This window comes from Littorina saxatilis, linkage group LG17 (genome assembly GCF_037325665.1).
Source record: "Littorina saxatilis isolate snail1 linkage group LG17, US_GU_Lsax_2.0, whole genome shotgun sequence".
Classification (NCBI taxonomy): Eukaryota; Metazoa; Mollusca; class Gastropoda; order Littorinimorpha; family Littorinidae; genus Littorina; species Littorina saxatilis.
The window spans coordinates 22,542,426-22,568,771 of record NC_090261.1 but is presented as its reverse complement, the minus strand read 5'-3'; the positions used below and the strand labels follow the sequence as shown (position 1 = coordinate 22,568,771).

At 39.1% G+C, this 26,346-nt stretch overlaps 1 protein-coding gene across 2 annotated transcripts in view; it reads left to right on the top strand.

Moving 5' to 3' along the window:
- The window catches only part of LOC138952126 (uncharacterized), a 29,574-nt gene extending 3,439 nt beyond the window's left edge, over positions 1-26,135 (top strand). For both annotated transcript variants that reach the window (XM_070323722.1, XM_070323721.1), the window contains exons 2-11: positions 135-245; positions 3,648-3,726; positions 4,264-4,317; positions 7,296-7,341; positions 11,555-11,842; positions 12,190-12,312; positions 14,911-14,949; positions 15,386-15,484; positions 16,832-16,972; positions 21,845-26,135. In XM_070323722.1, coding sequence (XP_070179823.1) covers positions 137-245; positions 3,648-3,726; positions 4,264-4,317; positions 7,296-7,341; positions 11,555-11,842; positions 12,190-12,312; positions 14,911-14,949; positions 15,386-15,484; positions 16,832-16,972; positions 21,845-21,865 — 999 coding nt within the window. In that variant the 5' untranslated portion in view covers positions 135-136 and the 3' untranslated portion in view covers positions 21,866-26,135. The remainder of the gene's footprint in view (positions 1-134; positions 246-3,647; positions 3,727-4,263; positions 4,318-7,295; positions 7,342-11,554; positions 11,843-12,189; positions 12,313-14,910; positions 14,950-15,385; positions 15,485-16,831; positions 16,973-21,844) is intronic.
- Positions 26,136-26,346: the final 211 nt, after the last annotated feature.

Below are 26,346 nucleotides of genomic sequence, written 5' to 3'. Positions count from 1 at the left end.
TCACTAACTGAATCACTGATTCAAAATTCTAGATTTGTCATGTGCTTGATAAAAAATGTTGCTTTTATTTGCGTCATGTGAGGTATACAGACAAAAGGGAATGGGAATAAATGTTTATTGATTCTTACTGACAGCGATGGCATCTGCAGTACATGAAGTGAAGAAAGATGCCTTGGTGTCAGGCATCAAAGAAATCAACCACTGTCTGCAAACACTACTCTCTGGTGCCAATGAAGCAGTCAAAGGTTGGTGTTGTCTTTGGTATATTTGAGATTCTGTTTCATAATATCCACCTAATCATTTTAGATTCTCCTTTTACCAGGAAGACTAACTTGAGTTTGACAGGTTGTTTAACTAAAAAACCATAATTTTTATTCATGGCTCAGTCTGTTCGTTCATAAACTGGGTGTTTTTCAGCAAGCCTGTGCTAATATGAAGTGCAGCACAATATTTGTGTGAGGCGGATCCAATTGATTTGGATAATGCATGGAGGAATCACTGTGTGATTACAGTAAAACCTGCGAGCAAAGGACACTCTTGGGGAGCCTTGCCACTGTCCTTTGTAGCAAGGTGTCCTTTCTTATGAATATGAATGCGCCAACATTTTTTTGGAGAAAAAAACAACAACAGCCAAATGAATTACATGATTGTTTGTTAGTGGTACATGTAGTTTTACTTTATGTATGTGTGCATGTTTATATATAAATGTAAATAGAGTGTCTATGCATGTTTAGTTCTTTCATTACATGTAATAAAAATGAAAACCAAAACTTGATTGTTAATAAAAATTCCAAACTATGCATTAGTCATACAGAAAGTGACAAAGAGAAAAAGTTCAAGGATAGTCTGCAACATGTATCTTCAAAACCACAATCAGTAAGTTTATCATTGGGGTTTGCGGAAAAAGTCAGAGAGAGAGAGAGAGAGAGAGAGAGAGAGGTGCAATCGGTTTCTTTCGACCTGAAGCAATGGGCCATTCACGGGAAGATTCTTTGATCGAGCTGTTGAAAACCACTCGAAGAGTTCTTCGTTCAACTCATCATAGGTTGTTTTTCTTCTCTTAACACATGTTGCCGGTGCTTTTGTGAACAAGAAACAATTAACAAGTGGCTCTATCCCATCCCCCCCCCCCCCCCCCCCCCCCCCTTTCCCCGTCGCGATATAACCTTGAACGGTTGAAAACGACGTTAAACACCAAATAAAGAAAGAAAGAACATGTTGCCGTCGATCTGGCACCCGATTCCCACTGACTGAGAATTTGTGTTCGATGAGCTTTTATGTTGGAAATTTGAGTGTTTCCGCAATTCAGCTCATCAGCAACTTTTCGAACGGACAGCCCCTTGTCCAATTTCTTTATGATATCGACTCTCTCTTCTAAAGTCAAAAATTTTCGTTTTGGCATGATGAGACGAAGGATGAGACGAAGATGCATCACAGTACAGAAAGTAGAAACCCGTGTTTTTGTTTGTGAGTTCACGGCATCGACCAATGAGTGTGCACCATACAAAAATCAACTTCTTTCAAGTGCTGTCATTGGCTTACAAAATAAGCTTCTCGCGCGTTCACATCGCCAGCGAGATTGTATTTGCAGAACCAAGATGGCGGACCAGCGTCTGCTAAAAGCTGTCTGCTTCAAGGGTTTGTCCGTTGTTGACAAGTAACAAACCCAATCGGGACCAAAAAAGGGTGTCCGCGTCCACGCCTTTGAGGTGTTCGCTCTTTTAAGGTGTTTTTGAGTGTAAAATACATCCGTCCTCACTTGAATTGTCCGTTATGCTAAGGTGTCCGCCGAAATAATGGTCCGCTAGATGCAGGTTTTACTGTATATATATATACTAGAATGAATACCCGCTTCGCCGGGTACCCGGCTTCGCCGGTAAGAAATAGAGCCGACTGATACCCGGCTTCGCCGGGAAGAAGTAAAGCCGAATACCCGGCGAACCGGGTGAATACCGATGAAAGCGTTGTGGACAGTGACCTTCTAAAAATAGTAACAGGAATATCCGGCTTCGCCGGGATGAAAGCGTTGTGGACAGTGATCTTCTAAAAATAGTAACGGGAATATGGATTGACGCCACACGAAGGAAGGGAAATAAACGCAAAACACTGGAGAAGATAAGGAAGAGTTACTGGGAATAGATGTAGTGGATCTACAGAAAAACCAAAATCGGTTCAGCGCTGCGCGCTGAGAGCACGTGTTCAAAATTCTCATCGACCAGGTTGTGTCCGGGGTCTACCTGAATATGCCCACCAAATTTGAAGCAGATCCATCGAGAACTTTGGCCGTGCATCGCGAACTCACACACAGACACACACACACACAGACACAAGTCGTATATATATATACTAGAATGAATACCCGCTTCGCCGGGTAGCCGGCTTCGCCGGGAAGAAGTACTTAGAGCCGTACGCCGGCTTCGCCGGGTCCGAACAATAGACCCGCCAAGCTTAGGTCCCTCCCAGATTCGTGGAATGGGAACAGCACGAAAATGATTCAGTGGCCATAATGCCAATCCTGACCATATCGAGTCCCATCCTTGTCGACGAATGTAACCGTGTTAATCACCTTTGGAGGCGAACTCCACTCAAACAGGACTGAGCAAGTTATGGCTTCTCAAAGGAAGGCCAGTTCATAAAATTACACAAAAGCCGCCAGACCACATCACAAACAGAACTGAACAATGCACAGGTGTTGCTTACATAGAGACACACACACTCACACACACACACACACAAACACAGAGAAGCCGTATCTATAGAGAGATAGATGACAGTGTATTTTTCGCGTGGCTATAAATTGATTCGACCTTTGCACTTTTACAGTGAGGATAATTTACGGGTCCAATTTACGTTCTGTACACTGCGTTGACCTTCTAAAAATAATAACAGTAACAGAACGCCGGGAATATCCGAAGACGCTCAGCGCAGTGGACAGCGCAGTGTAGTAACTTACAACTGAACGGGAAAGCCACACGAAGGAAGGGAGATAAACGCCAAACACTGGAGAAGATAAGGAAGAGTTACTTATAATGGTGAAATGAACACAAAAACGAAAATGAGTTCAGCGCTGCGCGCTGAGAGCACGTGTTGAAATATCTCATCGATGATATTGTGTCCGGGGTGTAGCTGAATACGGTGTCCAAATTTGAAAAAGATCCACCGAGAACTTTGGCGTTGTGATGTGGTGTAGCGGCTATGGTGTGTCGGTATGGGGGCCCGGGTAGCTGAGGTGGAACCAAAATAGTTGAGGTGGAACCAAAATCGGTTCCGCGCTGCGCGCTGAGAGCACGTGTTGAAATATCGACCAGGTTGTGTCGTGTCCCGGGTCTACCTGAATATGCCCACCAAATTTGAAGCAGATCCATCGAGAACTTTGGCCGTGCATGGCGAATACACAAATACACAAACACACAAACACACAAACACACAGACACACAGACACAAGTCGTATATATATATAGAAGATATATAGATATAGATAGATGTCACTGTGTGTGCTTGGCTGACATTAATTATATATAAAGCTGCTTATTTCATTGTAGATTTTTTCACTTTCAGTTGAAAGTTCTTTCTCAAACTGTGTACAGTGTATTTGTAAGATCTTTTGATATTGATGTTGTTCTATTTTGTTAATCTTTGTTCTACAGTGTCAACAGAACACTTCATTGACAATGAAATTGCTAAGCTGTTTGGACTAGCAACAGCCTACAAGAATGTTCTTCACACGTAAGTGTATATATTTATATTCCGTCTTTTGTCTACATGGCGACAGTTATAGGTGGATACAGAAAAACATCATGGAATTGTAGAAGATATTCTTAGGATGTACGTGTTTCAATGAAAAAAGGAGTGGGGAATGGGGATGGTTTGTGGGAGGGACTGCATGAGATGTAGAATGTGCAACAGTTACTTCATGTGTCTGGCGTAAATTCACTAATAGTGCATCAGTTTGTTATACAATGTACAGTGGATCTCCCCCCCCCCCTCCCCCTTGAAAGACCTAAACAAAATCTAAGAAAGTTGGATCTTAAAAAGGAGGGAGTCTTTGAACGGAGGTTAATTTACAGATCTCATTAAAAGAAAATCTGAAGTTGAACAAGCAAGGTTTTTTAAGGGTGGGAAATCTTAGACTTGGGGATCTTAAATGGCATCCACTGTTATGTAGTAAGATCTTCACAGCTAGACCAAATGCAGGATTAAAAATTGTTATTTTCTACTTGCCTTATAATTGCCGTACACAAGCTTATATCTATTTGATTTCAGGCTGAAGCTTCAAAAGAAAGTAGATCTTGATCAAGTTGTTGAACACCACTACAGGTAAGACCCTTGCAGCGATGTAATCTGTCTTTTAGTTTTAATGTTGTACTGGAATTCTGTTTAGATTGTGATAAACTCACTGAGAGGAATGCACTTATAATAATAATAATAACAAGAGGCGAAGCCTTCAAGGCTCACGTAAGAAATCGACAAACAGTAACACAAACTCAATCACTCCGTCACACATACACACACACACACACACACACACACACACACACACACACACACACACACACACACACACACACACAGTAAGCATAGGTGAAACTATGCAAGAAAGCGAGACCCTGGATCTGCCAAGAAGTCTCGGCCCGCTCACAATAACAATGACCGAGACTTTCAGTAATTCCTTTGCGTGACGTCTAACCCTCTTACGTCATAATGTGACGTCTTCAAATAGTTTCTATCACACACGTCGAACACTTTTGACCGAGACTGACGTAATCCATAGACTCGGAAATGTTAAAGTTTCTACCACAGACATACACACATACATACATACATACGCACGCACGCACAGACAGACAAAGTTTATCATCGCATAGGCTACACTTACGTGAGCCAATAATAATAATAATAATAATGATAAGGGTGTTTATATGGCACAAATCTTAATATCGTTCTAAGTGCCTTACAATCAATGTTCATTATAATAATCTTCATTACAGCAATATTTAAATAATCTTCAAATAGATAAAAACACAATCATGTATACAATGCACATTATCATTATCAACTACAATCGCAAATCATTGCTAAACATAACGATGGAACACCATTTATTGGCACATGCGGGCACGTACAAACACTCACTAGAGCAAAATACCAATATGAAACCCCTTAACATATGCCAGGCGATGAACAGTGTTACACATTGTAAGGGGGAAGAATTGTTTTCTTAGTTGCAGTAAAGTCTGAAAAGATGAGTTTTTAACTGTTTTGTGAAATAAGTGAATAAGGGGGCGTATCGAATCAGCAGCAAAGAACGAAAATGAACGACAGCCTTTGGTTTTACATTTGCATGGGTGCTACTCTTCCAGCAAGGTGCCGAAATTCCGGTTTTTGGCTCACATGCGAAGCAAAAGTGAGTCTATGTACTCACCCGAGTCGTCCGTCCGTCCGGACGTCCGTCCGTCCGGAAAACTTTAACGTTGGATATTTCTTGGACACTATTCAGTCTATCAGTACCAAATTTGGCAAGATGGTGTATGATGACAAGGCCCCAAAAAACATACATAGCATCTTGACCTTGCTTCAAGGTCAAGGTCGCAGGGGCCATAAATGTTGTCTAAAAAACAGCTATTTTTCACATTTTTCACATTTTCTCTGAAGTTTTTGAGATTCAATACCTCACCTATATATGATATATAGGGCAAAGTAAGCCCCATCTTTTGATACCAGTTTGGTTTACCTTGCTTCAAGGTCAAGGTCACAGGAGCTCTTCAGAGTTGGATTGTATACATATTTTGAAGTGACCTTGACCCTGAACTATGGAAGATAACTGTTTCAAACTTAAAAATTATGTGGGGCACATGTTATGCTTTCATCATGAGACACATTTGGTCACATATGATCAAGGTCAAGGTCACTTTGACCCTTATGAAATGTGACCAAAATAAGGTAGTGAACCACTAAAAGTGACCATATCTCATGGTAGAAAGAACCAATAAGCACCATTGTACTTCCTATGTCTTGAATTAACAGCTTTGTGTTGCATGACCTTGGATGACCTTGACCTTGGGTCAAGGTCACATGTATTTTGGTAGGAAAAATGTGTAAAGCAGTTCTTAGTGTTGCGGTTTCTGTAGCAAGTTGGTTTTTTGGCGGGGTGGAGTTGCTAACCCTACGCCCAACCCTCCTCCTTTATCCGGGCTTGGGACCGGCTGAAAGACCTTTAGGGTGCGGCCCTATGCTCCACAGGGAGTCTACAGGAATAAGGCAAGTTCTTAGTGTATGATGTCATTGCTAGGTTTAGTTATTTGACCTTGACCCTGAAGGTCAAGGTCATGTAAAGGTCAAGGTCAAGCATGTGAGTTGTATGGGCTTTGCCCTTCTTGTTTAAAATGTCCACAGCCGGAAATTCCGGGTCTTCAATGTTGTTGCGGAAAATCAGAGAAAAAAAATTGCGGTTTGTTTCACTTGGTTGAATTTTGACTAGAGATTCCGATCCGAGTTTTGAAGCTCTTTTGGCGGGAGGAGAGACTCTCGGCATTACTAAAGCCGCCATTTTTCTCAGTGGATGCAATTTGTCGATGCGAGGAAGTTTGTCGTGAAAACCGTTGCAAATTTGGCTTGAATGATTTGTATGCGGGTATAGTGAGAGTAAGGAGATCATTGGACGAACGTGGGGGGCGAGCGGGTCTGTACATGGGGGCCCAGTAGCTCAGTTGGTAGAGCACTGGCCTTGTGATCGGAAGGTCGCAGGTTCGAATTCGAGCCGGGACGGACACGGGTCAACTTTATGTGCAGACCCAGAGACGGAAGCCATGTCCCACCCCCGTGTCACCACAATGAGACTTAAAAGACCTTGGTCATTCTGCCATAAGTGCAGGTGGCTGAATACACCTAAACACGCAGACACCTGGGTAGTGCGACTCCGTTGCTGCTAGCTTTCCACTGGGAGGAAGCGAACCGAATTTCCCAGCGATGGGACAAAAGTAATGAAAAAAATGAATAAAAAGAAGATAGGATGGTGTCTGATAGTGGATGGCAGTGTAGCACAGGCATGCATGTTTGTATTTTATGCAGGTCTCAACGGCGAGCCAATGGAGCTGCTGCAGAAGGGGAAATTATGGCGTACTGTCTGCGTGTTCACTTGTGTGAAAATTAGTATGTGTACAGCGGGCATACATTGAGGGAACAGCTAATTCGGTCAGTAGTTTAAAAAATGGTGTCAGCATGTATGTGCATATGCACACACCCATGCGTGCATTTGCCTTGGAAACATTTATATCTGTTGTCTTTATTTTGCCTAGATATCAAGATGTACGAGAGGTTTGTGATGACTGGAAAGAACTTGAGGTAACAATTCTTTTTTAAATGTCCCCTTATTCTCATTGATCAGATGTTGTTGCATGTGTTTGCTTTGGATATGTAACATTTGTGTTTGCTTTGTTTTGCCCAGATGTGCAAGAGATTTTTGATGACTGGAAAGAACTTAGAGGCAACAATTTAATGATTTAATGATTCCCTCTTGTTTTTTTTTTGTTTTTGTTGTTGTTGTTGTTGTGTATTTGCCAAGCACATCATCGTGGGGCTTTTAATCCATAACATGCATCCTTCTACAATGTATCTTCATTCATCCTTCAACATGTATAATAAATATGTAAATGGCAAGTATACAAGACATACAACATTAGGACCTAACCGACAGACGGACATGTAACATACCGACAATACTGATAAAAAAGAGAGAGAGAGAGAGAGAGAGAGAGAGAGAGAGAGAGAGAGAGAGAGAGAGAGAGAGAGAGAGAGAGAGAGAGAGAGAGAGAGAGAGAGAGAGAGAGAGAGAGAGAGAGAGAGAGAGAGAGAGAGAGAGAGAGAGAGAGAGAGAGAGAGAGAGAGAGAGAGAGAGAGAGAGAGAGAGAGAGAGAGAGAGAGAGAGAGAGAGAGAGAGAGAGAGAGAGAGAGAGAGAGGTAACAGGGTGACAGACAGGTAAGAGGATAAGTGAAGCAGACAGACATAAGACACACACTCTTGCCTAAAATCTTATAAAAACCTACAATTTTAAACTGTACAAAAAGTTAAGCTGAAATGGACACTTCGCCTTGGTCAATAACCTAACATATATATTCGCATAGGGTAACCACTCTGACAAAAATTCAACATTTCTATTCCTGATAAGATTCAATTTCTTTTCAATGTAATATCTTTGTTTTAATATTTTCAAAAAAACATTCAAAAGCGGAACTGAGCCCTGAAGTTTACATTTATAAATATAATATTTTCCTAAAAGAATAATCAAATCTAAAACATTATCAGTGTTCACATTATCATCATTTCCAAATATTATCAATCCTTTTGAAAAAGTCAAATGTTCACAATGTAAACATTCTTTGTGTAATACATTATTCAATTTAATCCAGAAGGTTTTAACAATCATACATTCCCAAAATAAGTGAAAAATTGTCTCTTCATGATACCCGCAAAATGTGCAGAGCGTTGAATTTTTAATTTTACATAAATATAAATATTTATTACAAGGTAGAATCCGGTGTAGGAGTCGCAGCTGAAACCACCTTAAACTGACATCAACAGTAGTTTGAAAGGGTTTCAAGAAAATTAATTTCCAATTCATATTACGTTCACTGGTGCTATTCCATTTTGAAACCGCAGATGGAATATCGTTAGACTGCACAAACACCTTCTTCACAACATGATTTCCTTTTTTTATCACTGACCACACTCTACTATCCACTGATTCATGCTGACAATTCAATGTCTTAAAATTCAATTTCTTCTGATAGCTTTTCACAGCGGATACAATTCCACAATACAACAAAATATCACTTTTAACATTGGGAAATAATTCAGAAAATTCTTGATAATTCAAATATTTACCCTCCAAATTTACTAAATGTTTCACGTGTACAATTCCTTCTTCATGCCAACTCTTATAATAAATGCTTCTTTTACCTCTCACTATGTTATCATTATAAAAAAGACATTCGTACAAAAATTCATCAATATTAACAGGTAAACATTTTGCATATAACTTTTCATAATGCTTTAACACATCTTGCCAAAACTTGTTTTTCACCGTATTTTTCAACACTTTTATATAATTGCTACCAACCAGATTCACAATATTTAATTCTGGATACATATCCATAACAAATGTTTTCAAACATGAATCACCACAAACAACTTTTCGCATCCAATCGATCTTCAATGTTGACAAAAATACATAAATATTCACCATATTTAACCCCCCTTCTTCAAGGGGTTTACACACTACTGTCTTTTTAATTTTTGCTCTTTTACCACTCCATAAAAAATCAAATAACAACTTATCCAATTCTTTCAATAAGTTGCTATCAGGATCAGGCAGACACATAAACAAATGTGTAATCTTTGACAATACAAGGGTTTTAATAACTATTATTTTACCTAGTGGGGTAAGATGTCTCTTTCCCCATACATATAAAATCTTTTTAATATCTTTTAGTTTATCCTGATAATTTATGTGAACAATACATTGTAAATCAACCGAAAAATGTATACCCAAGACCTTAAAAATACCAGGGTTCCAGCAAAAATTTTGATCTTGTAAAAATCTAACATGCGAATTCTTTCTACTACCTATCCAAATAACATTTGTTTTATCGTAATTCATATTCAAACCAGACATATTTGCGAACAGTTTAAGTGTACGTATAGCTTCTACAAATGACTCCTTACTTCCATCTAAGTAAAGGGTGGTGTCATCTGCAAACTGCGACAGTAAAACATCTCGTTCTTTTAATCTAATCCCTTTAATTTTATCATTTTGTCTAATCATTAAAGACAAAATTTCTGCACAAATTAAGTACAAATAAGGTGAAAGAGAATCCCCTTGTCTAACGCCTCTGTGTATCTCAAACCATCCAGTATAATGGCCATTTACAGTTACACATGTAATAATATGATTATAAAAAGTCTTTACCCACTGTCTGAGTTGCGGTCCAAAGTTAAAAAAATCAAGACTTTTCTCAATAAAGGACCAAGAAATACTATCGAAAGCTTTTTGGAAGTCAATCGTCAACAAGAGACCAGGAATATTATGCTCTTCTGTGTACACGAGTGTATCAAACAGTTGACGTATGTTTTCACTAATACATCTGCCTTTGAGAAATCCCTTTTGGTCTTCATGTATCAACATTGGCAAAACTTTTTTCAGTCGGTTTGCAATACAGGTAGAGGCAATTTTATACACAGTGTTCAATAATGTAATAGGACGCCAGTTTTTTAAATACTGTTTAGGTTTACCATCTTTGGGGATACATGTAATTATTCCTTGTCTCTGGGTTATTGACATCTCTCTTTGTTGAAAACTACAATTTACTGAACGGACAAGAAAAGTACCAATGTCAGTCCAAAACATTTTAAAAAACTCTGTAGTAAATCCATCTGAACCTGGGCTTTTATCGTTTTTCATTGAGCGAAGGGCTGCTAAGGCTTCAGCTTCTGTAATTATGCCCTCAAGCATCATACTTTCCTCTGGAGATAATTTAGAGGCATTTAAAAGACTAAGGTCAACATCCTCTACATTCCTTTCTGCATATAATTTATCATAAAACTGTTGAACTTCAATCATAATATCTTCCTGATTATATAACATCCTTCCTTCATCTGTTTCAACATAATTCATTGCTTTATTACAAAAATGTCGATTTTCCAAATTACAAAAATACTTACTAGCACGTTCGCCTTCATTAATCCATTTGACCTTTGATCTCACAGCCATTCCTTCACATTTATGAACCCGTAATTGCAATAACTCTCTTTGTTTTTCCTCAAGAGTGGTTAAATCTTCATCCCTAAATGTGGATTCTAAAACATTTATTTCTCTTAATAAATTTTCTTCTTTTTCTCTTTCTTTTTTCTTCTTAAAGGAGGCATATGAGATAGTTTTGCCACGTATCTCCATAAGGAGTACCTCCAAAAATAACTGGTCGTTTATTTCTAAATGTAAATCACAATTCAAAATATTCTCAATACCATCCAAATCATCAATCTTTGCATACTGTTTCTTGATATCCAATATAACTTTTTTAATGATATCTACATACTCCTTATCACGCAACAACGAGTTGTTAAATTTCCAGTAGGGTTTGCCTCTAGGTTTCTCTTCAGATTTAAGTGAAATATACACTGGGCTATGGTCTGATCGATAACTCGAGCCTATATTCACTCCATTAAGTCTGTTCATTAAATTTTCTGACACAAGGAAATAATCAAGACGGCCTTGTTTTACAGTATTAAAGCGACGCCATGTATATCTCCTTTTCTCAGGATTCCTCTTGTTTTTATCCTACTTTTTTACATTGAAACTATCACAGTCGGGCAGGAGTTAGATCCAGTCAGTTTTTTTCGTTTCTTATTTTCATTTCTTTACTCTCTGTGTATGCTATTGAAACATGATATCTGTGTTCTTTTTGTTTTGCCCAGATATCAAAATAAGTGAGAGGTTTGTGATGACTGGAAAGAATGTAGAGTTAACAATGATAACAAATATCTGTGGTCTGGTTTCAGCTTCAATGGGACGACCTACTCAAAGATGTGGACAAGAAACTGGACAGGTCAGGGCCAGATCCTTTGACCAAAGGACAGGTGATGTCCCTAGATGAACCGTTTCTTTGTGCTCGCACGAAGAGGGAGACCACTATAAGGGAGCTTTTTAAAAATGCGGACAGTTCCGGAAGTGGGAAGGGGTTACCAACACAGGGTTCACATCCTGCAAAATTCCTGGTGCTGATCCTGCTGCGCCACTTTGCCTGACTACCCTGACGCGACCATGTGGCCGAACTGATGGCTAGACAGGTCAGCTGCAATTCTCCTTTTTCTTTGATGATGTTTGTGTATGATTCCACGCATGTGTGTGTGTGTGTGTGTGTGTGTGTGTGTTCATGCGTGCGTGCATGTGTGTGTGCGTGCGTGCGTATGTGTGTGCGTGTGTGTGTGTCTGTGTGTCTGTGTGCAAGTCATGTGTGCAACTCATGTATCACTGTCTTGCATCTAGTTTAGGAAAACCTGTATAGGATCATTTATGATTTATCACAAATCGATACACTGCTAAAGCTTGTAAAGCTTTGAGTTCTTTATTGAAATGATTTATATACATTAGACTACATAATGTGAAATCACATATTCGCATACTTTTCACCCAGGAAGAGTTCACTACTTTGGGAGCCCACATTGTCATTGTCTCGTTCGGCCTTTATGAAGGGGCAGTGAAGTGGCTGAAGGATACAAAGTGCCCGTTCCAAATGCTGATTGATAGCAAAAGACAGGTAAGTTAGAAAAAGGCTGTGGAGTCTTTGAAAGGGAAACAAGTCGCGTGAGGCGAAAATACAACATTTAGTCAAGTAGCTGTTGAACTCACAGAATGAAACTGAACGCAATGCAACGCTCGTAGCATCGTCAGTCCACCGCGCACGGCAAAGGCAGTGAAATTGACAAGAAGAGCGGGGTAGTACTTGCGCTGAGAAGGATAGCACGCTTTTCTGTACCACTCTTTGTTTTAACTTTCTGAGCGTGTTTTTAATCCAAACATATCATATCTATATGTTTTTGGAATCAGAAACCGACAAGGAATAAGATGAAAGTGTTTTTAAATTGATTTGGACAATTTAATTTTGATAATAATTTTTATATTTTTAATTTTCAGAGCTTGTTTTTAATCCAAATATAACATATGTATATGTTTTTGGAATCAGAAAATGATGGGGAATAAGATGAACGTAAATTTGGATCGTTTTATAAAAAAAATATTTTTTTTACAATTTTCAGATTTTTAATGACCAAAGTCATTAATTAATTTTTAAGCCACCAAGCTGAAATGCAATACCGAAGTCCGGGCTTCGTCGAAGATTACTTGACCAAAATTTCAACCAGGGCTATGGTTTTTGTCAGGTCGATTTTTAGGGTGACCTTGTTTGACAGGCTGACCTTGTTTGACAGGCTGTCACGGGATGACTGTTAAATAGAACTCAGGTTGTCAAGATAGATAACATGTTCTCTGCCCCACTCACACTGAACACAGGTGCTCCACAAGGCTGCGTGCTGTCACCTCTTTTGTTCACCCTTTTTACTAATGACTGCGTTTCAAACCATGATTCTGTCTTATTTTTAAAGTTTTCTGATGACACAACTATTGAGGGACTAATTCGCAACTCTGACGAGTCTGCTTATAGAGAAGAGATTAGGGCTATGGTCGACTGGTGCGATGCTCACAACCTACAACTTAATGTTCAAAAGACTAAAGAAATGATTGTAGATTTCAGGAAAAAAAAGACCCCTCTGACTCCTCTATCAATCAAAAATCAAAATGTCGACACTGTCGAACACTTCAAATTTCTGGGCACCACTCTTTCTAATACCCTCACGTGGGAGCTAAACTCAAATCAAATAATCAAAAAGGCCCAGCAGCGCATTTACTTTCTACGCCGGTTAAAAAAATTCGGCTTGAAGCAAGAAATCTTAATCCAGTTCTATAGGGCTACGATTGAAAGCATCTTGTCTTTTTCCATCACTGTCTGGTTCAGTAGGGCTACTGAGGCAGAGCAGATCAACCTAAGCAGAGTTGTACGAACAGCTTCCAAGATTGTGGGTTGTGAGCTTCCCTCCATTGCCTCCATATACACATCCCGAAGCGCTCAGAAGGTCAAAAAGATTCTGGCAGACAACTCGCACCCTGCTTACAAGTTGTTCCGGCCCCTACCCTCGGGCAGGCGTTTTCGCTCGATCAGGACAAGCACCACGCGTTTCAGAGACAGTTTTTATCCAAGTGCAGTGCGTGTCCTGGCTCCTTAAGTCCTCTAACTGCCGTTCTTAGTTAAAATTGAGCTCTTACTCAAGTGTAGTATTGTAATAAATGTTTTGGTTTTAAAATTATTAAAGATTTGTGATTTTAGTTATTGTCGTCATAACTGATGTCTGATACATATATAATTCTTACTGATACTTCTATACTGTTTATTTTACGCATATGTACAATTGATGGTTAAACACGTTTTGTTAAGGAGGAGCATGCTTGTGCTTGTGTGCTGTTGTGGGTTTTGTGTGGGGAATGTATGCGGGCGTGCGTGAGCGTGTGTGTGACTGAGATTGCAAGCGATGTTTGGAAGGGCGTGTATGGATTGATTGATTGTACTCTGGCCAAAACATGTCCCTAGTGTACTGCACATGGTTGAAATAAAGTCTTATGTCTTATGTCTTATGTTTTACAAAGTACCATCAATCGGACAAATGATATGTACAGCTGACATAATTACCTTTTCGAGCATATAAAGGTTAACTAAAATGAATTGCGTTTTAATGCTTTTCTTAGCGTGCGAAAATTGTTGCAATCATTTTTTGGCCAAGTTTATTTTGAAGTGTGGTCTGGGCCCTGAATTTCCAAACGGTGTACAGAACTTCAAACGCTCTATTGTTGGAATTCAGAAGCTGTAATTGTTCACAATTTGCAGGAGTTATACATAATATAGATAATCAATCTAGATAATGCTAACACATGACTCACTTTGAGTTTTAATTTTATAGAGCCAATGACTGAGACTCCGAACTTTCGTACATGTAATATTAAACAAAACTAGGTAATAATGATTAGCATTCTTTGGTCACACAGAGCTTTTAACAACTGCAAACATTTCTTCATTTTGGGAAATTAAAGTAATACTCTACTGCTTGAGGATATGCATTTGTTATTTGTTTAAATGATTTCATAATAAATTCATTTGTTTATTTATTCATCATTTATTTATTTTTAGTGGGTTTGTTTGTTGTGAGAGGCGATGCTATTTAGAATGACTGAGATTTGTGTGAATTCTGAATTGGGGAAAAAATGTTGTACATGCACATGTTTTAATCTTTTGATTTACTCTTTTTAGATGTACCAGGAGTTTGGTCTAAAACGATCAGCTTTCAAGGTAAAGTATGATAGTATGAGTTATTTGTAATATGCTGACTGGTAGCAAATGATAATAGACATGTCGAAAAATGAATATCTACATGAGCCGGCAGGTGAATGCTGATATCATTCGAGACATATGTCAGCATATGAGAAATAAAGGTTTTATTACTGTTTTGACCAAGGCATGTGTGCATTGGCCATTGCAATTGCAAATATTTAGTTTCTCTTGCTGACACGAAGTGGCTATTGGTATTATCAGGGGTCGAGCTCATTGCAAAATGTGTGTGCAATTATATGTATTGGCCATTCTTCAGGTGCTATAAGTAGGCATGTCTTGCGGCACCTTACGCAAATCCTTCAAAGTCAGCATGATTCCTATATTTTATTCTTTTTCTTTGAAATGCCTGGTTGACTTGTTGTTTGTGTTTATTCCTGTTTTGCTTTTATTACAGGTTTGGAGTGTGGAATGCATGGTGTACTATGGAGAACAGATGCGAGCAGGGAAGAAGTTGCCCAGTCCCTATGAAAATGTTCATGATGATGTGAACCAGGTACAGAATATTTGCTTGCATGGTCATGCATAGACGACACAACTGTGGATGAAATGAATAATGAAGTGCTCATCCACAGAAATCTCTGCAATTAACAACCCCCAAAAAGTGAGATTAAGGGAAAAGTCTCAATTTAATTGCACATTTAATTTACTTTATGATCCCATTGTTGGGAAATTTGTGTCGCTTCCTCCCAGTGGAAAGCTAGCAGCAACAAGAGTCGCGCTACCCAGGTGTCTGCGTGTTTAGGTGTAATCAGCCACCTGCACTTATGGCAGAATGACCGAGGTCTTTTACGTGCCACTGTGATGACATGGGGGTGGGACATGGATACCGTCTGAGTCTGAACATACAGTTTACCCATGTCCGTTTCGGCCAACATGGTGTACCATACTTTACTTTTTGCCTGAATGCAAAGAACAGGCAGTGGGACTCACCTAGTGTTTGGAGTTATGGTTGAGCCACCACTAAAAATGAGAAACCAAATAAGACGTCTCAGCAACGAAGGCAAGTTTCTCGGAGTCAGAAATTGATGAAGGAGCTCTCGTATCTACAGTCCGCTGCCTCAGAAAGTCTGACACATGTGTGGCAAACATCCCCATAGGATACAAAGACTGCTGCTTTCGTAAAGTGAAAAATATTCAAAAAATATACAAATCATGATCTTCCACAATCTCAGCGGGGATGTCTGAAACGTGCATGCTCTTTACCTCACTGGCCCTAGCACACAAAGGTCCATTCCCTGACGTTCAAGAAGTAGCATATTGGAAATATGAGAACTCCTTCAATTTCTACCTTCGAGGCACTCACTGTCTTTGAAGAGATGACTCGTTCGGAATCTCACCTGTTGTAGTCTGTCAAGAGCATATCACCGATAACTCCAAAGATTAGGTGGTCCCCTCCTCCTGTTCTTTGCATTCAAGCAATAGGTAAGGTACAGTATCTGTATTTTCATCCAACCCTTCTCTACCCGTACACACTGTAGAACTTTCAACTGTGCCACCGCCCAGACTCTCCTAACTGACTGCTTTCTCGCTTGTCAGGGTCTGGTACCATCAGTGAAAATAAGATTATTATGCACCCTAGACTTTCCTGCCAGCACAGCATCCTTATTCTAATCAGCTTCACTCTGTACCAAGCTGGTATACTGTATGCTGCTTTTCCTTATGCTTTACTCTAGTGAATAAATATATCTAGATTAGATATTTGTCTGATGTTCTTCTGATGCGGCTGACAGTGTGAACCTATGCTCTAGCCTCTGGATACCAGTATCATAAACAACAAACACCAGATATTATTATTACTCACACATGCTCACAGACAGTGTCTCTTCTGCGATTTGACCAGATGGGAGGCGACTTCATCGTGTCGGACAAGGGAAAGCTTGTCTTGTGCTACCCCAGCCAGGCGTCCACAGACCGACCTGCAGTGAACAGCTTATTGCAAGTCCTAAAAGCAGGATCTAATTCACCCCGCACATCTCAATTGGTAAGTGCACGGTCATTGCTGGGCACTTCTTCTTTTTCTTCTTCGTCGCTCAGACAGGCACTCCGGTACTCCTGACAACTGCTGCCATCCGTTGAAGGGTCATCACAGTAGAGCTTGTCCTTCATTGGTGTATCAGCAGGCCAGAATTTTTCTCTCAGGACTGATGGGTACATATTTAGTATTCTTTTGGGGTGTGTGGACATGCAGGTTCCTGTCTGTCAGGAAAGGGTAGAGATACTGTGCTGGGCTGCTTGTATTCCGGTATGTGTGTTTGTGATTTTCCTGAAGTTTTTCAGTGTGAACTTATCAGAGTTTTTGAATTTACACACTGTAGAGTCAGAGTTCAATATTTGCTAAAACACTTTTTCACATAACCACACTCAAATTATATTCCCTTCTCTCTTGTTCTCTGCCTCTCGCTCTCTTTCTCTCTCTCATTCACTTTCTCTGTTTTTAATTTTTGTTTAATGTATAGCAATTCCCTCTTTAGGGCAATGACTAGATAAAGTCATACCACTGATTATTCTACCAAACCATAAAGTAAAGATTTGGTATTGTCTCTCTCTGTCTCTCTGTGTGGCTGTCTGCCTCTCTTTCAGGAAGCAGAGTATAGAGAACAGAGAAATAAAGTAAACTCACTTAAACGAACAAAAAAAATTAAGTACTTTCATGACCTAGCGTCATCAAAGCAAAATTCAAAGAATATATGGAAAGCAATAAATGAACTTACAAATAAAACGATTGCCAGTCATTCAAGTTGTGTTAAGGACATATCCCCTGATGATTTAAACACGCATTTTTCTAAAATAGCTGAAAAAATTATTACAAATGACAAATCCAATTTGAACAATTTGAAAGTGTTAGAAGAGTATTGTGAGTCGAAACAAGTTTCAAGTCAAGCGAATATTCCTCTACTTACAGTACCTGAAGTTTTTTACGCACTTACACACCTTAAGCAAACAGGCTCCCGGGGAATCGACGGCCTCGATGGTAGGATTCTTAAATTGTCAGCCCCTGTAATTTCTCAAACACTCACTTACCTTTATAATCTTTGTTTAGACAAAAATTATTTCCCAGTCGCCCTGAAACAGGCTAAAGTCATTCCTCTGTTTAAATCAGGTGATAAAAAAGACCCATCAAACTATAGGCCAATTTCAATATTGTCTGTTTTATCAAAACCACTTGAAAAACACACAAACATATTCTAATGCATCTTAACCAAAACAATTTACTTCACCCTAAACAATCGGGTTTTAGAGCTAACCATTCCTGCCATACTGCCTTAGTTTCTCTTGTTGATCAATGGCTGGAGAAAATAAACGACAATGAATTCTGTGGTGCCATTTTTGTTGATTTTGCTAAAGCCTTTGACGTTATTGATCACACGTTCATACGTTTACAGAACGAAAAACCAAACACTTCCTAAAACCCTCAGACCAACTGACGAGACAGGAGTCAAGCAGTGGTATACAGTCTCTGGTGGTATTTATGGAAACAAAAACCTAACATGGAATAGTTATTCAAAAGTCAAAGGTCACTGTATTGACCAACCTAAGACAGGATCGGGTAAGACTACTATTTTACAACCAATCAGTAACCGATCACGCACTCCGTGCATGCTCAAAACTTAAAACGGTATATTTAACAGAAAGAAGATCAAGGAACTAGCTGACATCACAAACTGAACTAAAAACACGTGAGTCACACGTATTCTAAAACTTACAACGCAGATTCGCAGGGCTCACCCCAAAATCAAGACACGGAAAAGAGCACGTGAATCTCACGGTGTTCTAAAACTAAACGACGCAGTTTGTGACGCTCCGACCAAAACCAGGTCACAACAACTGAACAAGGAGCACGTGAATCTCACGTAAAAATATTAACGCTCCACAAAACGGGTCACAACAAGGTGCCACAATAAAAACACGGTTTACTTCTTTTTATATTTAGTCAAGTTTTGACTAAATATTTTAACATCGAGGGGGAATCGAAACGAGGGTCGTGGTGTATGTGTGTGTGTGTGTGTGTGTGTGTGTGTGTGTGTGTCTGTGTGTGTGTGTGTGTGTGTAGAGCGATTCAGACTAAACTACTGGACCGATCTTTATGAAATTTGACATGAGAGTTCCTGGGTATGAAATCCCCGAACGTTTTTTTCATTTTTTTGATAAATGTCTTTGATGACGTCATATCCGGCTTTTCGTGAAAGTTGAGGCGGCACTGTCACGCCCTCATTTTTCAACCAAATTGGTTGAAATTTTGGTCAAGTAATCTTCGACGAAGCCCGGACTTCGGTATTGCATTTCAGCTTGGTGGCTTAAAAATTAATTAATGACTTTGGTCATTAAAAATCAGAAAATTGTAAAAAAAAATAAAAATTTATAAAACGATCCAAATTTACGTTTATCTTATTCTCCATCATTTGCTGATTCCAAAAACATATAAATATGTTATATTCGGATTAAAAACAAGCTCTGAAAATTAAATATATAAAAATTATTATCAAAATTAAATTGTCGAAATCAATTTAAAAATACTTTCATCTTATTCCTTGTCGGTTCCTGATTCCAAAAACATATAGATATGATATGTTTGGATTAAAAACACGCTCAGAAAGTTAAAACAAAGAGAGGTACAGAAAAGCGTGCTATCCTTCTTAGCGCAACTACTACCCCGCTCTTCTTGTCAATTTCACTGCCTTTGCCATGAGCGGTGGACTGACGATGCTACGAGTATACGGTCTTGCTGACAAAATGGCATTGCGTTCAGTTTCATTCTGTGAGTTCGACAGCTACTTGACTAAATATTGTATTTTCGCCTTACGCGACTTGTTATATTTAGTCAAGTTTTGACTAAATATTTTAACATCGAGGGGGAATCGAAACGAGGGTCGTGGTGTATGTGCGTGTGTGCGTGTGTGTGTGTGTGTGTGTGTGTGTGTGTGTGTGTGTGTGTGTGTGTAGAGCGATTCAGACTAAACTACTGGACCGATCTTTATGAAATTTGACATGAGAGTTCCTGGGTATGAAATCCCCATACGTTTTTTTCATTTTTTTGATAAATGTCTTTGATGACGTCATATCCGGCTTTTCGTGAAAGTTGAGGCGGCACTGTCACGCCCTCATTTTTCAACCAAATTGGTTGAAATTTTGGTCAAGTAATCTTCGACGAAGCCCGGACTTCGGTATTGTTAAAGTTAAAACAAAGAGAGGTACAGAAAAGCGTGCTATCCTTCTTAGCGCAACTACTACCCCGCTCTTCTTGTCAATTTCACTGCCTTTGCCATGAGCGGTGGACTGACGATGCTACGAGTATACGGTCTTGCTGAAAAATGGCATTGCGTTCACTTTCATTCTGTGAGTTCGACAGCTACTTGACTAAATATTGTATTTTCGTCTTACGCGACTTGTTACATCGTGCTATGGCTTGAGCAAACGTAATTACAACAAGTCGCGTAAGGCGAAAATACAATATTTAGTCAAGTAGCTGCCATTTTTGACAAGAAGAGCGGGGTAGTAGTTGCGCTAAGAAGGAAAGCACGCTTTTCTGTACCTCTCTTTGTTTTAACTTTCTGAGCGTGTTTTTAATCCAAACATATCATATCTATATGTTTTTGGAATCAGGAACCGACAAGGAATAAGATGAAAGTGGTTTTAAATTGATTTGGACAATTTAATTTTGATAATAATTTTTATATATTTAATTTTCAGAGCTTGTTTTTAATCCGAATATAACATATTTATATGTTTTTGGAATCAGCAAATGATGGAGAATAAGATAAACGTAAATTTGGATCGTTTTATAAATGTTTATTTTTTTTTACAATTTTCAGATTTTTAATGACCAAAGTCATTAATTAATTTTTAAGCCACCAAGCTGAAATGCAATACCGAACCCCGGGCTTCGTCGAAGATTACTTGACCAAAATTTGAACCAATTTGGTTGAAAAATGAGGGCGTGACAGTGCCGCCTCAACTTTCACGAAAAGCCGGATATGACGTCATCAAAGACATTTATCAAAACAAGAGGCGAAGCCTTCAAGGCTCACGTAAGAAATCGACAAACAGTAACACAAACTCAATCACTCCGTCACACACACACACACACACACACACACACACACACACACACACACACACACACAGTAAGCATAGGTGAAACTGTGCAAGAAAGCGAGACCCTGGATCTGCCAAGTAGTCTCGGCCCGCTCACAATAACAATGACCGAGACGTTCAGTAATTCCTTTGTGTGACGTCTAACCCTCTTACGTCATAATGTGACGTCTTCAAATAGTTTCTATCACACACGTCAAACACTTTTGACCGAGACTGACGTAATCCATAGACTCGGAAATGTTAAAGTTTCTATCACACACACACACACACACACACACACACACACACACACACACACACACGCACGCACGCACGCACAGACAGACAAAGTTTATCATCGCATAGGCTACACTTACGTGAGCCAAAAATGAAAAAAACGTATGGGGATATCATACCCAGGAACTTTCATGTCAAATTTCATAAAGATCGGTCCAGTAGTTTGGTCTGAATCGCTCTACACGCACGCACACACACACACACACACATACACACACACACACACACACACACCACGAGCCTCGTCTCGATTCCCCCTCGATGTTAAAATATTTAGTCAAAACTTGACTAAATATAACAAAAAGTAGGTGAATGCATGCCACATCGGCATGCACTACGCTTTTACTTTATTCTTATATAAGTACCAGTATAATCATTCAATTCCTTTTTGTCTCAGTATGTGTCTTGTACATTTATCAACTTTTGAAATCAACCATACAATAATGCTTTGATATCTCAAAAATGTGTCAACTTTTAAATTCAGATGCAGGCTGACAGCACATAGATCTCCTATCTACTCTGCACTGCGAAATGCAGCGTATGACGACAGCTGTACAAACCGTGATGACCGCGGCGACGGCTGTCTGAAGTTGCCGCCAGTCGCTGTGCAGACAAGATAAGAGCTATTGATAATGGGAGGTCACCTCTCTGGGTAATCGAGTGTCGAGGAGTGCACTCATTGTGTGCACCCAGAAGGAGATGTGTACACACACTAGCTCATTGAAGAGGTAAAGGATGATCGAGCGAAGGTGCTTTCATTGAACAGGCATTTCGGTCCTGGAACGAGACATTGAATCAATAACTTGCAACTGTGATGCAAAGTTTGTTTGATAAGGATTTTTTTCTTTTCTTCTTTCTCTGTGTGCTTTTTATTTTCCATTGGTAATGATTTTGTAAGCCTGACCCATTCATTCTCAGGTGATTAACTTTTTGAGACATAATTTAGTGTGCATATCAAGAAAGCACATTCCAAACTGGAAATGATGAGGGCATTGAACAGACAGTGTTATGCTGGGATTTTTGTGGTTGTTGATGAAATTTATCTTTGTAATGTTTATGGCTTCTGTTTTAATATTATTACTATCTGAAACGTTTTAATTTGTTGTTTGACACATTATCAAGGTTATACATTTTATCTCATGTCACCATTTTCTCAGATAAGTGAAAGTGTATGTTTTCACAGACTACAGACTAACAAACAGAGATGACAGAAATACAGGAACATACCCGGTACTCTTTTTTCTGAGTGCCATTAATACGGTTTTCCACAAGAAAAGTGGTTAGCTATATAAGATTGTTATCTTTTTATGAAAGAACTTCAATTCCCGTGAACTTATTCATCCACAGCTTATTGCTTACAAGTAAATGGTTTTAAATGATTGACAGGTTTCAGGCTGTTTCAACTGTTTTTGCCTGTATTTAATCAGAGATGTGATCAAGTATTAGTATTTCTGAGCATAATGGAAAATGTGAGTGCATCCATGCATGTGTTCATTCGTGGGTGCGTGCGTGCACATGTGTGTGTGTGTGTGTGTGTGTGGGGGGGGGGGGGTGTTTTGAGTACACAAATTCCCTCTGTGTCACTGTAATTGTTGTTGGTGGTGATCATACCAGCATTGATTTGTTGGATCATCTGAATAACCTTAGAAGCGTTATGTAATGTGCAGTGTTCCGCTGGCTGATGATCATTTCACATGGACAGTTACATTACCTTCTCTCTTTGTGTCAATGATATATACATAAAAGAAATTAGCAGCAAAGATGAGTCATCTGAGTATTTACTGCTTATGTTCTGAGGGTCTAGTCAAAAAGTTATGTGGGTGATGCGCCATTACATGATGCGAGCACAAATGTGTGTGATTGTGTTTGGACTGAAACAATGGCCTTGTGCAGCCATATCCTCAGGAAATATAGGAACTATTTTATTTAATTATTTTCAGAGAAAACGGTTCTACTCGCATTCAGTTTATGGGACACGCTAACTGTCTCTTTCTCACGCTGAAGAATTCACGCAGGTAATGATGTTACGGGAGGTTTATTGTTGTATACCCTGTGCCGTGACCATGACGCTGACCCTGGTGAAAACTACAAAAATTAATTTAGAATACTAGAATAACTAAGATGAAACATCAAAGCACATTCTCATAAACGCATAACTTCAAACATGTTAATCACCTCTTTAAATGGCGAGACGGCGTCAAAGAAAGCACAAATCATTAAAGCATAATTATTACATTGACGTGACGCAGATTCCGGCTTAAGTAATAGCTCATAACATTCAAATGCCAGAATTACTATCACTGAATAAACAAAATAGGCAGCGAAATTAAGTGAATCGTCCAAAGTCTCAAATAGTGAAATCCGGTCAGACAACAAATTCGCGCATAAATTATCAAAGTAAACTAGCTTAACCAACGTATATTTCCCTTTCGGCATTATAATTACAAGTTAACTGCGAATTTTCTTCTTCTTCTGCGTTTGTGGGCTGAAACTCCCACGTACACTCGTGTTTTTTTGCACGAGTGGAATTTTACGTGTATTCAGTTTTTTACCCCGCCATTTAGGCAGCCATACGCCGTTTTCGGAGGAAACTGCGAATTTAAAATCCATAAAAAATGTCAAAGTTACCCTACAAATTAAATACTCATCAAATCAAACTTGAAATTCCATCATCTACAGTTATTATTGCGGACAATTTATTCGCTCAAGCAAACAAACTGATAATCAGCAGAAAACGCATAAACAACGTCCAAAAAATATTGAAGAAAAATGTCTCGACATATGCGGTAAATCCGAGCAGAAAGTTGCAAACGGTGCAATATAATAGGCATATTTCGGTAAACAAAAAGGCAATCATAATACAAACAATCAACTGATAAATCAACATACCTGTACTGCGCATTGTCCCATTAAAGAAACTAATCAGACCATAAACTTCACTGAAGTGTAAACAAAAAAAAGATAGGCTTCCTTGATAGCAGACGGCAGCGAAGTCAATTTCAGTTTGGGTGAATGGCATTTATACTTGTCTCGTCATGAAGCGAATTGTTCATCCTCAGTTATAAACGACTACATGAATGTTAGTGCCATGGGCTGTACATCAATACTTCAGAGGGGAAGTGGGTATTTAGTGTGGAGTTACAAGATAAGAAAGTCGGCCATTTTTCTCAATATGCTTTTGGATATTGAGTAAAATGGCCGACTTCCGTAGCATTATGCTTTGATGATCGGAAGAGACCATCCAATCACAGCCCCCGAATTCCCCCACGTGTCCATCAGAATAGCTATATACACAAATATAAAGCGTCGTATATGTAACCAGAGACTATAGCGTATACTCTGATGTAACGTAGTGAAAACAATGCGGAATACACATGCACGAGTAAATGTGTTATTAAAGCTTTGAGTGTTTTTGTGTGGATATAATGAACACTGATGCTTTGGACAAATAAAAATATAAACGAAGTCTTCCATCACTGTGATTTTTCGTAGTTTAACATTAAATACAGTGAAATGTGTTTTTTGAAAGTATTGAGACTCATTGGGACTCTCACAAATTCCGGGAGAGAATTCCACAGGACGCTACCAGAATAGGCTAAGCTTGATTTGAAGAGATCTATCCTTGGAATTGGGATGTTAAATTTCGGTTTGGTTTGACTCTAAAGTTTGCAACGAAAGTTCGTGGTGCACGGCCGGAAAGTATTTTGTGAAGGAGCACGCCTTCATTTAATTTAAATCTTTCTTTTAATGGGAGAATCTTAAGTCTCTTATAATCATCAAATACAAGACTGGATTGTTTCAGTAAAATTAGTTTCAGCGCTCGCCTATGTAAACTATACAATGGTTTTAAAATATTAGCACTGGCAGAGTCCCAGATGGTTGAACAATAATCTGTGATGGATCAGAATGAGTCAGAATATGAAAGCAACTTTCTGTGTTTTTGAGTTCATTAAATGTTGGGATGAATATGTCAGGTTTGAGGATGCACAGTTCTGTAGGTTCATCTCGGTATTCCACCCCCTCGGCTTTCTGTTGTAAATATTAAGCTGAGTGATCGAATGTGGAAGCTACGTTTGGTCAAAGGTCACAGAAGATTTGCGTCGGCACAGCGAAGGAAAGAATCGCGATCTTGTTTCCGACTCAGTACCTCTTTGTTTTTTATTAGACCTGTCATTCTGCTTGCTCGGCTTTGTTAGATGTTTGCATAACGTGTTGCTATTTTATTGCTTTTATTATTGTTTCTTAATTGTGCTTCGTTTATCGATACGTCTTGTGCATGGGTCAAAATGTGTGTGTCAAGGGTCGTTTTACTTGAACTTGACGTTCGTGTTTCTCCGAACGTCTGTGTATCGAAACACAGGTACACGCACTCCATGACTCTGTAAGAAGACAAAGCATATCGCTAGGTTTCATTTGTTTTTGATGAATGTATGACCTTTCATGAAGTAGTTTTGTTTTTTGTTTACTTTTGCCAGATTGCCAGTTCGTTTTTGGAACTTTGCAAAGCAGTGTCGTGTCATCTGTTTAGGTCTGGGAAAACACCAATGAAAAGAGCCGAAGAATCCCCGAGCATTTCTATTGGGTTTGCTTTTGATTATCCATGTATAACCTGCTTCCTGCAACTATGGTAACCGGCGATTTATTGCCTGGGGAACATGAGATTTATTTCCCGGGTGCTTGTGAATGAAAACTCGTGAAAATGATGACAATGAAAGGTATTTAGAGCATATTCCTTGACAAGGTTTTGAAGAAATAAATAAATGATTACACCTGCACTCGATGTGATTGATAAAATGTATTTTGTGGATGGATACACATATCCCCAACTTCCTTGTGGGTGCATGTGTGTGTGTGTGTGTGTGTAGTTAGTAGAAATAACGGAGCTTCAGAAGAGACTTTCCCCCAGCATTTGTCTTTCTTCTAGCCCACATTGTTTTCTTTCACAAACAAATGAAATAAACTCAAATTAATAAATAACATAAAAAT